General features: G+C 49.8%; 1 protein-coding gene across 3 annotated transcripts in view; it reads right to left on the reverse strand.

Moving 5' to 3' along the window:
* Positions 1-7,538: 7,538 nt before the first annotated feature.
* Positions 7,539-12,330, reverse strand: part of COA8 (cytochrome c oxidase assembly factor 8) — a 38,458-nt gene continuing 33,666 nt past the window's right edge. For all 3 annotated transcript variants that reach the window (XM_004434288.3, XM_087447880.1, XM_087447879.1), the window contains exon 5: positions 7,539-11,396. In XM_004434288.3, coding sequence (XP_004434345.1) covers positions 11,291-11,396 — 106 coding nt within the window. In that variant the 3' untranslated portion in view covers positions 7,539-11,290. The remainder of the gene's footprint in view (positions 11,397-12,330) is intronic.

Below are 12,330 nucleotides of genomic sequence, written 5' to 3' on the forward strand. Positions count from 1 at the left end.
TCTCTTCACAGACCCAGCTGGTCCACCCGTCTTCAGGAAGCAGACTGCTGCTGCCCCATTTTACAGATGAGGCCAATAAGGTGCTGAAGGATAAATCACTGTTCTGTTCTCAGTGTGGATCCATTCCAGGGACTGTGAAAGGGGAGGGAGAAGGAAGCGGACTGTCCCCAGCTTGTCCTGGCAGATGCTATTTTGGGGACAGCCAACGTGGATCAGATGCTGCCTCGCCTGCTCCTGGGAGATGAGCCGAGGGCCACCCTTGAGTGCCTGGTGAGGCCTTGCTAAGAAAACGTCCGCTGACCTGAACTTCTGAACAGGCAAACGAGCTCACCCACCAAGGCCCAGCTGGAATGTCACTCCTCTGGGAGGCCAAGTCCATCCCACCGGCAGTTCCAGCCTCTGTAAGGGCTCTCTGTGCTGGGTCACACTCGCCGGTCCCCCCTTTGGACCACAGAGACCCCAGGGCCTCTGCCCACTGCAGCAGCGCTGCCCCATGGGAACTAATATGAGCCACAATGTCATTTAAAATTGTCTAGTAGCCATAGTAAAAAAGGCAAAAAGAAGCAGGTGAAAACAATTTTAATAATATATATACGTATATTGTTGTTTGTTTCTTCAGCAAATTTTATCAGAAATTATTATTATTATTATTATTTTAATAATTTTATTTATTTATTTTCCCCCCAAAACCCCAGTAGATAGTTGTATGTCATAGTTGCATCCTTCCAGTCGCTGCATGTGGGACGCAGCCCCAGCATGGCCGGAGAAGCGGTGCGTGGGTGCACACCCAGGATCCCAACCCCAGGCCGCCAGCAGTGGAGTGCGCGCACCCAACTGCTAAGCCACAGGGCCGGCCCAGAAATTATTTTTTTAATTGTGGCAAAACATACTTATAAAATTTACCATTTTAACCACTTTAAGTGTACAGTTTAGTGACATTAAGAATATTCACATTGGGCCGGCCCCGTGGCTTAGTGGTTAAGTGCGTGCGCTCCGCTGCCGGCGGCCCGGGTTCGGATCCCGGGTGCGCACCGAGGCACCACTCCTCCAGCCATGCTGAGGCCGCGTCCCACATACAGCAACTAGAAGGATGTGCAGCTATGACAGACAATTATGTACTGGGGCTTTGGGGGAAAAATAAATAAATAAAATCTTTAAAAAAAAAAAAAAAGAATATTCACATTGTTGTGCAACTGTCACTACAGAACTTTTTCATCATCCCAAACTGAAATTCTATACTCATTAAACAGTAACTAACCCCCAGCCCCTGGCACCCACCATTCTACTTCCTGTCTCTGATTTTGACTACTCTAGGTACCTCATATAAGTGGAATCACACAGAATTTGTCTTTTTGTGACTTGCTTATTTCACTTTATATAATGTCCTCAACGTTCATCCATGTTATAGCATGTGCCAGAATTTCCTGCCTTTGTAAGACTGTTTAACAATATATTTTACTGAACCTAATATATCCAAAGTATCATTTCAACATGTAATTGATATAAAAAATTATGAATGAGATAGTTTACATTCCTCTTCTCATACTAGTCTTTGGAATCTGGTATGTAGCTTACACTAATTCAGACCACCCACATCTCAAGTGCTCGCTAGCTACGTGTGGCCACGGCTGCAGTATGGAAAACAGGGTGCTTCTCACCAGATGTCCTGGGAAAAGCCACAGTGGCCATACCTGGCCCAGAACATCTTCTGGATCCCCTCCCCCCTCAGTCAGGTACTGGCCTTTCCTGCGGACTGACTCTCACATGGACAGCCCACCTGTCCTCCCAGGGACACAGCCTCTGGCACACCCTCCTCCATGCCCAGCTCCATCTTGCCCCACCTGCTGCTCAGCCCACACTCCCACATTCAGGGCTCTGCCTTCCTCTGACCAAAGAAGGAAGAATATGCCTTATAGTACCTCCTAGGCCAGCACTGTCTAACAGAACTTTCTGCGATGATGGAAATGTTCCACATCTGTGATGTCCAATATGGTGGCCACTGGTTACCTGTGGCTATAGAGCTTTTGAAAGGTGGCTAGTGCGACTGAGGGACTGAGTTTTTAATTTCACTGAATTAACTGAAATGTAAATAGCCACATGTGGCTAGTGGCTCCCATACTGGACAGGCCACTTCTCAGCTCACCGCCTTCCCAGCCACCCCTTAGTAGGAGCTAGCCAGGTCCTGGCTGTAGCCTGGATGGGGCTCCTCGTTCTGCCCCGGGCCCCTGGCAGAGTGATCAGGCCATGGCCGTCCTTTGCTCAGAGCCCTCAGTGGCTCCGCAGGGCACTCAGGAGAAAAGCCACCGTCTGTGCTTCGGCCTGCAGTCCCTGGCCCCCCTGCTCCCGCCCTCGTCCCGCCGCCCCACCATGCCGCCCGCCTGCCGCTCCTGGCCCTGCCAGGCTCACTGCAGCCCCGCGGCCTTAGTCACTCTTGCCCAGATCCCGCCCCCTCGCCATCTGCTCCCCAGCCCGGTTGCTCCTTTTCCACAGCACTGAGCCTCTGGCAACCTTTTATATAATTGATTTCTTTATTGCGTACATTGTCTGCCCCTCTCGAAGGATTTCTGCCAGTTTTGTTCACGGATGACCCCTAGCACTGTGGCGATGACTGACGTGTGCTAAGCCTTGGTGCATTTCATTGACTGAATGAATGACAGCTCCAAGCATGGGCTCCGCGGGGGCCATCCTCCCTGCCGGCATCTAATAGGCCAGGGGGCGGGCCCACGGCCCAGCTGGGCCAATCAGAGCAGAGTCCCGATTCCACCCTGCAGCTGGACGGAGCCGGGCTGGCCTGGCCGGCTGCTGTGCGGAGAGGCCCACAGGACCCCCTCAAGGGCTGTTCTGAGGATGCCACGAATCCACATAAATAAAACTCTGAGAACTGTGCCTGGCAGATAGTCACACTAGCTCCCTATTATTAGTATTTGGTAAAAAAGTCCAGGGGCTGCATTCATGTAGCACCGTTGTCCAAGGCCTTCTCTTTGCCAGGCAGCATGGTGAGGCACTGGGGGGAGAGGACGATGAGGATGAAGACAGACACAGCTCTGCCCGTGTGGAGGCCCTGTCCTCTGGGCGCGGCAGTCACGTTTCTCGGTGACTGCGGGGCTTCGTGTCTCCACCACCAGATGATCAGATCCTGGAGTTGGTAGCGAGATGTAGCAGGATCCTGTGCTGAGGGGAGATCCCGCGCTGAGGGGAGATTCCGCTTTCTAGCTAGAATTAAGGCCCCCAGCCATGGTGTGGGAGCTGGGTCTGTGCAGATGGCCCTGCAGGCTTTCCTGTCACCTCCTTACCAGAGTGGACGCCCCCCCAGGCCAGGGCTGTACTGGACATCCTGGCCACCGCAGCCAGGACTGGTGAGGCACCAAGGACATGCTGGGATGCTGGTTTCTTTTTTAAATAAAAACAAAAATCTTGTTTGCCCACTGGTTTTCCTAGCAGATGGACCACCCTTTCACAAGCTGGTGCCCACGGCTGTTCTGCTCCTTTGTCCAGCTCTGGTGGGTGGGCCCTGCAGCGGGTGCAGAGATAAAGAAATAAACAAACAAGCTAGCTCTTCTCTGCCTCTCTGCCTAAGGTTCTGGCTTTGTGTTAATCTTCCCACCCTGCACCAAACTGGGGATCTGTTTTGATGGCAAACTCATCTTTGGGGGTGTGTGTTGGGGTGGGGGGAGGAGGGATGGGCCTGGGAGAGCTTATAACCCCCAAACACCTGGATAGAAACCACCTCTGGACACCTACCAACCTCACCCATCCATCTCATCCCCTCCTCCAGAAGCTCTTTCTGTACTTTTCCACCCAAGGTCTGACTCAGGACAAAGTGAATACAACGATCACTGCAAATCAATAGCCAAGTGGCTACAAATACAGCTGAAATAGCCTGAACGTTTTCGGAAGACTGATCAATTCATTTTCAACGGCATGAAAGGAAAGAAATTACTTTCCTGGAAGACCAGTGAGGTGAGCAGAATGTCTGAGCAGGGGCACTGCCCAGCCAGGAGGGTGGCTGTCCCCACCACGTGGGCACAGGGCACTAGGGACACAAGACGGGCAGGGCGGTCCGTGAGGGCTGTCTCATTCACGGCTCCATCCCCAGTGCCTAGGACAGGGCCTGGCAGGCAGTAGGCCTCATGAGCATTTGTTGAATGAATGAGAAAGCAAGGACCCTGCTGTCTTCACAGGACCCCAAATGGAATGCCATCATGTGCCCTGTGCTGCGAGGGCTATTTCCGGTCTCCAGTAGTGTTTGAGGCTCAGAGGGCTTAGATGCCACAGCTGAGACTGGGGCCCAGTTTATCCGTCTGCAAACAAACCCGTCTTCACTTGCTACAGCATTGATGAACCTTGAGGACATCATGCTAAGAGAAATAAGCCAGTCACAAAAGGACAAATACTGTACGATTTCACTTATATGGGCTCCCTAGTCAAATGCAGAATGGTGATGGGCTGGGGGGGGGGGAGTTAGCGTTTAATGGGGACAGTTTCAGTTTGGGAAAATGAAAAAGCTCTGGAGACGGACAGTGGTGATGGCTGCACAACAATATGAATGGACTTAAAGCCACTAACCTGCATACTTAAAAATGGTAAATTTTATGTTCTATGTATTTTACTACACACACACACACAAAATTCATCTTCTTTCCATGTGGCCTCTGAGCCCACGGTGTCTCGGAGATGAGTCTCGTCCATTCCAAGGGAAGAAGGAGCCCTGCATAAGGGATCAGGCTTCCTAAGACGGATGCCAAAGAGACAAGCCTCCCAGCAAGGTATAGCAGGCATGTCCAGCTCTCCTTCAGCACCTACTCTCACTTCTTCCTTCACAGTGCACAAGGCCCTGCCGGCAGCCCCGGGCTGACCCACCTCCCCTAAGCTCAGGCACAGGGGTTCCTCCCATGGAAGGTGAGTGAGTGACAGGGCCTCCTCTGGGCCTGGCCTGTAAACCCTTTGCTGCGCCTCCAGGCTCCCTCCCTTCCTGCAGGCTGGGATGGTGACACCCTGGGCCACTCGCCAGCCACGGAGCTGGCAGAGCTCCAGTAAGGTCAGCGAGTCCCTGGAACAAGGGTGTGGTACAGGTCCTGGACACCACCCCCGACCCCGCCCCTGGAGAGCTTCTAGTTCGTTAGGCCACTAGTTGTGGACTTCTCATTGGAGGACGGTGCTCCAGAAGGCCAGGAAACCCTGGGAAGTTTCTCTGGGGAGCCAAGTCTTGTAGCGTGAGCAAGTCTGCCTGCTGACCAGGGGATGAGGGTACTGTAGGTGCACCTAAGGCCCCAGAGAGGTCAGGACAGGTACAGAGCAAGAGAGGTGCCTCCTTTTTTTTTTTAATAATTTTATTTGTTTTTCCCCCAAAGCCCCAGCAGACAGTTGTATGTCATAGCTGCACATCCTTCTAGTTGCTGTATGTGGGACGCGGCCTCAGCATGGCCGGACAAGCGGTGCATCGGTGCACGCCCGGGATCCGAACCTGGGCCGCCAGCAGCGGAGCACGCACACTTAACCACTAAGCCACGGGGCCGGCCCCAGAGGTGCCTTCTACAGAGAGATGGAAGGTGTGTGTGTGTGTGTGTGTGTGTGTGTGTGTGTATGTGACCAAGAAAGTATTTTTATTAACCAGCAATTAGATAAAATGGCTGTAGATTTTAAGTGGAGATCCTTCTGCAATTGAAAGTTAAGAATATAATTAAAATCTCTGATTAATTTGGAATATAAACATGAAAATCAGATCAGTTGATTCCATAAAATATTCTGGTGTGTTCTTCATTATGTGACTAATTTTTTCTTTTACCTTCAATCCTGCTGGTCTGTAAGCCCTTCAGGGGAAGCGACAGTAAATCATCAGCGTTGTAGCCCCTGTGCCCAGCACCGAGCAGGCACTCGGGATTCATGGGATGAATGAGTGTTGACAGAGTTTAACTATTGCCACTCCCCCATTCCCTTCCAGTGCGTGTAGCGTACAGCTGGCTCCAGAAGGTGCAGGCCTGGGGGTCCCACGAGAAGACCATCCGCCCCAGGCAGACACTGCTCTGATGGGCTTCCCTGGCTGTACGGGATGAGGGAGGACCCATCAATCATTATGAAACACGCCTGGCACAATGATGAAAACACCTTGGGAAGAAATGAAGGTGCTAGAGCACAAATTCAGAAGGCATGTAAGTTGCTAAAAGGCAATTACTTTGAAATAAAAAACTATACAGGTACGATGGAGTCTGAGAGGGAATGTAACAGGACTTAAGCAATCCCCAGGGGGCTCGGCTGCACACAGAGGAGGAAAAAGCACCAACAATGTCAGATCCCCCAGTTCCCACTGGATCCCAATCAGGGGGGCTTTCTGAGCAAGAACTCCCAGCCTCCCCTTGGGAAAGTTGATTCTCCATAAAGGAGTCTGTTCCTCCGCAGTCTTCTCCTCCCTGCACTGTTCCAGTTTTCTAACCAGAGGCATTGTTAAAAATGTCAACAGAATATGGCTCTTTGTGTTTTATTTTTCTGTTTTTGAACACAGAAAAATGCAATGCTGGTAGGGAAACAAAACCATCAAACACAAAACGTTATCATAAAACTTCCCACGAGTTCTGTGATTTCCGCATTAATCAGAAATCTGCAAATTTACAGAACAGAGGGCGTAAATTTGGGCAGACCCTCCGTGGCTCTCCGCCCTCCTCGGGTGTGGAAGCCTCGGGGTACAAAGACAGCCACAGCCCTGCTGCCTCTCTCCCGGTGAAAACAGCCTAAAGGGCTGGCCAGAAAAAGCTGATCAAAGCTATGCCCTTGGAGGGACAAAGAAATCACAAGCCGAAGCCAGACAAGCCCGATGCCTGAGCACAAGGCTTCTTTGCAAAGATGCAATTTTGTTTTCTTTAAAGAGCTGGGTGTGAGGTTGCCAGCAGAGCCAGTATTGAGTGTGGACAATCAGGGAGAAGTAACAGGAGAGACCTCCGATACTCCATAGATAATTCCTGCTGGTCCACTGTGTGCCGACAGCTATGGGACATGGAAGAAACCAAAGGCATTTCCTACTTCAACTCCTCGTTGGTGCTGGGGGTTCTGCTCCCCACTCATGACACGGGCCAGCTTTCAGTCAACTCTGCCCTTTTGGTGCTCAGGAACCAGCCCCTTTGGATGTTACTATTAGTCAGTTATCATTTTAGATTTGTGAGGAGGCTGTTAAGTCCCGACACCGTACCTAACATGCCATGTGGAACTCTGCCAGGGGCTCTGCCAGGTGTGTATTACTACAACCCAGGAAGCCGAGGCCTAGAGATGAGCCTGAAGGCAGACAACACCGCTCTGGAACACTACTCCGGTGCAATTACGTTAAAAAGATGCCTCACTGTACCTCCCAGGGGCAGACTTCCCAATATGTTATTAGGATTAAGACAAAACAAGGAAAGACTGCGATCACACATCCCATTGTCAGTGACCTGAGCCAGCCCAGACCCCGAGTCCCCCTGCACTTCTGATGGCTACACCTGGATTCTTTTTTTGGGGTGAATATGAGCAATTAAAAAACCAATGTCCACAAACAGCACCCAACACACAGAGGGGGAAAGAGACTCAATTTTATTTTACTTTTTAATCCAGAAAACAGAAGCATTAAATCTTATCAGAGGGAAAAGCAGGATAGAATACATCACTGAGATAACCTTTATTCTGTAATTATTTAAAAGTCCACAAAAATACTCTACTTGAATATGGCTGTGACAGAGAATCGTCTTAAAAAAATCAAATATTAGGGGCCGGCCCCGTGGCTTAGTAGTTAAGTGCACGCGCTCCGCTACTGGCGGCCCAGGTTCAGATTCCAGGCGCGCACTGACGCACCACTTGTCAGGCCATGCTGAGGTGGCGTCCCACATACAGCAACCAGAAGGATGTGCAACTATGACATACAATTATCTACTGAGGCTTTGGGGAGAAAAAGGGAAAAAAAAGGAGGAGGATTGGCAATAGATGTTAGCTCAGGGCCGGTCTTCCTCAGCAAAAAGAGGAGGATTGGCATGGATGTTAGCTCAGGGCTCATCTTCCTCACACACACAAAAAAACTAATATTTTCTTATCTGAGCATACAAATTTTAGAGTCAAAATAACCTTAATTACATTTATTTGCATTTATTTGTGACCTAAAGTAACATTTACCACAATCATTTAATCTTAAATGTTTAAGAATCCAAGAAAGAGGCAAAGAGCAGTCATTTCTCATTAATTCACTCAGAGCATTTGAGAACCTAGGAACAGTTAACACCACGAGTCAAGTTAAACTTGTTGGCATTAAACTGTTATTACAAAAGGACACCACACAGGTTACTGAGATTTCGACTAAACTTAGGTCTGTTGCTGAAACTCTTCTGTCAATCCTCAATATCTAACTACCTTGTCATTTACGTCAAGTGAAAACAATTTTAGGAGAACTACTTGAGATTCTGGACCCGGGACTTGTGGGTGCTTTTCGTTTGGCTCTTAACCAGCAGTCTGCCTGCGCCCCGACGTCCTCTGCTATTCTTCTATTGAAGGGTGTCAAGACCCCCGCGACTCCTGCTCACCTGGCCCAGGACGCTGCCACTGTGGGGCACTGCTCCCTCTGACGATTTTCAAAGGATGCTTTACTTCCTCAGTTTTTAGTTTACAAGGTCAAAGAATCACTTATCCTTTCCTTTGTCAGAAAACAGAATATATGTTTGCTTTTTGCTCTTTTTAAGTCTCTTAAAAGAAAGCATCCTTAGACCTGTGAAGGCAGCATCTCTGCGGCCTCAGATCTGAGGGGCTCTGGTGGGGATAAGAACCTCAAGTCTCTGCACGGCACTGTGGTGCCTGGCTCTCAGGCTTTCTTGCTTTGGGAGCCCGGGTAGCCCACTTCTGGAGATCTCTCTTCCATCTTACCCACCCCACAATGCGACCAGAGCTCACTTGAGTAAGTTTCTGTTCCTTGAAATCTCAAGAGGCTTGCCTCTAGGAACCCTGAGGATCTTAGGAGGTAAATTAGGAAAGGTGCCCGGAAGAGCTACAGTTGGTAAAAGCTCTTGTACAATGTAAATACTGGGGGCTCATCACCAAGCCGCCAGCTGTAGGGCAGAATCCATGTGCTCAAGGATCCAGTAAACAAGCTATCTGGAGCACCGGGCTAACAACTCTAGGACAACGTGGTCTCAGCATCTTGGAGTGTGATTCAGGATATACCTGTGTCTGAAAAGGCCCTTTATTTTTTATTTATTTTTCTTGTGTGTGAGGAAGACTAGCCCTGAGTTAACATCTGTAGCCAATCCTCCTCTTTTTGCTGAGGAAGATCGGCCCTGGGCTAACATCTGTGCCCATCTTCCTCTACTTTATATGGGACGCTGCCACAGCATGGCTTGACAAGCGGTGTGTCAGTCCGCACGCAGGATCCGAACCTGCGAACGCCGGGCCGCCAAAGCGGAACGTGTGAACTTAACTGCCACGCCACCACGCCGGCCCGGCCCCAAAAAGGCCCTTTATTAACAGCACATCCTGCATGGTTGTTCAACAGTCCCACAGGTTACAAAATACATCTATGCTTTTCGTATTTTCCCTCTGCCTTCACAGATAGTAACATATAACATAATGTATCTTTTACAGTTTGCAATGATGCAGTGAGCACACACACACCTTTACCACCCACGCTGGAAGTCACTTTCCTAAAAAACAAATTTCCTTTGAGATGCTCCACTTGGTTTTTGCTGTTACTATGGAAAGTCACCCTCAAAATCTCTAAGAATTGACGTGCAAAGAGAATTAGAAACGACACCACTGGAAGTTGCTGTTTATTCCAACATCACATTGCCTGGGAGAAGACAACCTTTAAATGACCTTCAAGTCAGCAAGTGAATTTAATGGGATGAGAGGAGGAATTAAAAGCTAGGAAACGGTTCATGCCTTCTGGGCTCGCTCACACAGAACTGAGGGCCCCTGTCCGGGGACCCTAACCCTGCTGATTACCACTTGTTCCCTCGTTTCTCTGCAGACGCACACAGTGTCACACACGCTGGTGACAGGCTGGGAATCTGTGTTTAGAGAGGTAGCGGCATGAATGAAGGATACAGTGTTATTTCTGCGAAACCCCGGGTTCCACCCTGTCTGGTGCGTGATGCCCCACTCTCTGGGGACCTCTGTTAGCAGAGCTGGGTTAACAGACCATGCAGTATGACTGACCCAGTGCAGTGTTCTCCAGTGGCGTGCGGCACACAGGCCTTCCTCTTCAGAAACACGGTGGACGAGGTTCTCACACTCACCCTCATTCATCTGCATGGCCCTTAAAGGCCTAAGTGTGTGTGTGTGTGTGGGGGGGGGTGAAGTGGTTCCTCTGGTTTTTGGAATTTCTCCTTGGAAATCATCTTCGGCAGCAGTTTATAAGCCACAGAAGAAATCCAGTCTTATGACTCTATTGTCATGCCTCACTTTGGAATAAATCTATTTGCCAAGTGGCTTTTAGTTAATTCCAGATATCTCATCTATCCTCAGAGGACATGCTGACTAACGTGGCCTGGCTGTGAAGGCCACTTCCCCATTGCTGAGGCAGGTACCCGCTCCTGCAGGCTGTCACCCCCGTGCCACACAGCTCCAGGATGCAGTACAAAGAGAGCCTCCTCATTTTATAACCATATAATCCTATTTCAAACAACTCTGATTTCAAAAGAATTCTAAAAACAGAGAGGGGTGATCCAGCAGCAAGTTCCTGGGGAAAACTCTGGAAACTGAGGCTCTATCTTATAGGAGAAATAGAGAAAAGTTCTCCCAAGGTGCCTCCGCAGTCACCTGAGGTCTCTGACAGGAGTTACACTTACTTCACGTCTGCAGGGCAGCGTCCCAGGACAGCTGCATTTCATCAGGGCGTGGACCAGGGGCCTACAATAATTCACAGCTCGCTGGTCATGTGAGGGCATGGGAACACGAGGCAGCTTACAGTTCACTCGGCAGCCAGCTTCCAAATCATTCCCATCAGCGGAGTCTACTTTTTCAAGTGAAATTTTATTAATATTTTTATATTGTTCTATTTCAAAAACACAGAAAACGGGCACACAGTGCTTGGGTTTTTATTTACTATGACATCTGTGACTGAGAGCCAGCCTGGAGTCCACAGTCGGGAGGGGCCATGTGGCCCACAGTGCCCCAGGACCCGCGTTGTCCCAGCCCACCCGGCAGTGAAACATAAGCCAAGAGGCCCCCGTAAAGGTGTGGGTCTCAGATCACTTACAGGTTTTTAGAGCCCTCATAAAATGCAGTCCTACAACCAGCCGCTTCTCGTGGAAACTTGGACGCTAGGCGGGTGGGTTGGGGTGGGCTCCTAATTGATGGTCTTCTTTTGTTTCAGTTTAAGCTTGTTCCAAATCCTCTCCAGGGCCACTTTTCCCATGAAGTAGGTAATGGCAAAATTGCGCTTGTACCAGTCTCTACAGAGGAACAGGACCAGCACAGGTGACACACCCCCAGTGACTGAGGACTAGCCTTCAGGCCTCTGAGGTGAGTTCCCAGCCAAAAGGCAAGTCCCCCTGACTCCTCCTCCTCCCTTCCTCACTGTCTCGGCCTTTTTCGGCCTTCATTAAAGGTAAACTAGCCACAAAAGCCTTCCTTCCTTCCACCTGGATTTTTGTCAGGCTGAGAATAAGGCACAACAGTGATGTGCCCAGGGCACCCCAACCCCCATCTTGTCCCATTCCTGGAGGCCACTACAACCCTCCTCTGGGTTTTGCTAAAAGACTCCAAAAAAGCCCTCGGAAGGCTGCGGCCCCCCTAGAGTCCAGTGGCATTCTTGGAGAGAGACAATTGTTGAGTGATGGGGGCGTGACCACCCAGCAAAACGACTGGCAGGCTCTGCAGGAACTCAGTGGGGACCATCCTGGCTTTGGAACCTTATTTGCATAAGGAACACATGACAAAAGTACTCCATCGTGAGAAGCTAATTTATCACAAGTGCCGACATCACAAAGCTCCATATCCTCTTTTTCTAGATGATCTGAGCTTTTGTGTAATTTGTGTCTCTAAAGAGAGAATTCCAGAGCTCCTCATAGATGGAGTTCACACACAGTCAGGGGCTCACTTGCCTGCGACTTACTCTACAGAACATGCCGAATCTTGCAAATTTACCCCATTGTCAGCAGTTGAACAGGCAAAGCCTGGAAAGTTTCCACAACGAATGCACGCATTCCAGACTCTTAGTGCTAAGCCCTAGGAGGCTGAAATGCCAACGAGACCAGTGCTTTTCGGCCAAATGAGCTCATCGGTGAATGTGGAACTGCGATTCCGGACTAGACTCAAATGATTTACTGGATCTCAGCGTAGAAGGAATAACCAAGGGCTCAAAAGAAGCAACAGCAAGAGGTAAAA

Source organism: Ceratotherium simum, chromosome 24 (genome assembly GCF_057802395.1).
Source record: "Ceratotherium simum simum isolate JZ-2026a chromosome 24, ASM5780239v1, whole genome shotgun sequence".
Lineage (NCBI taxonomy): Eukaryota > Metazoa > Chordata > Mammalia > Perissodactyla > Rhinocerotidae > Ceratotherium > Ceratotherium simum.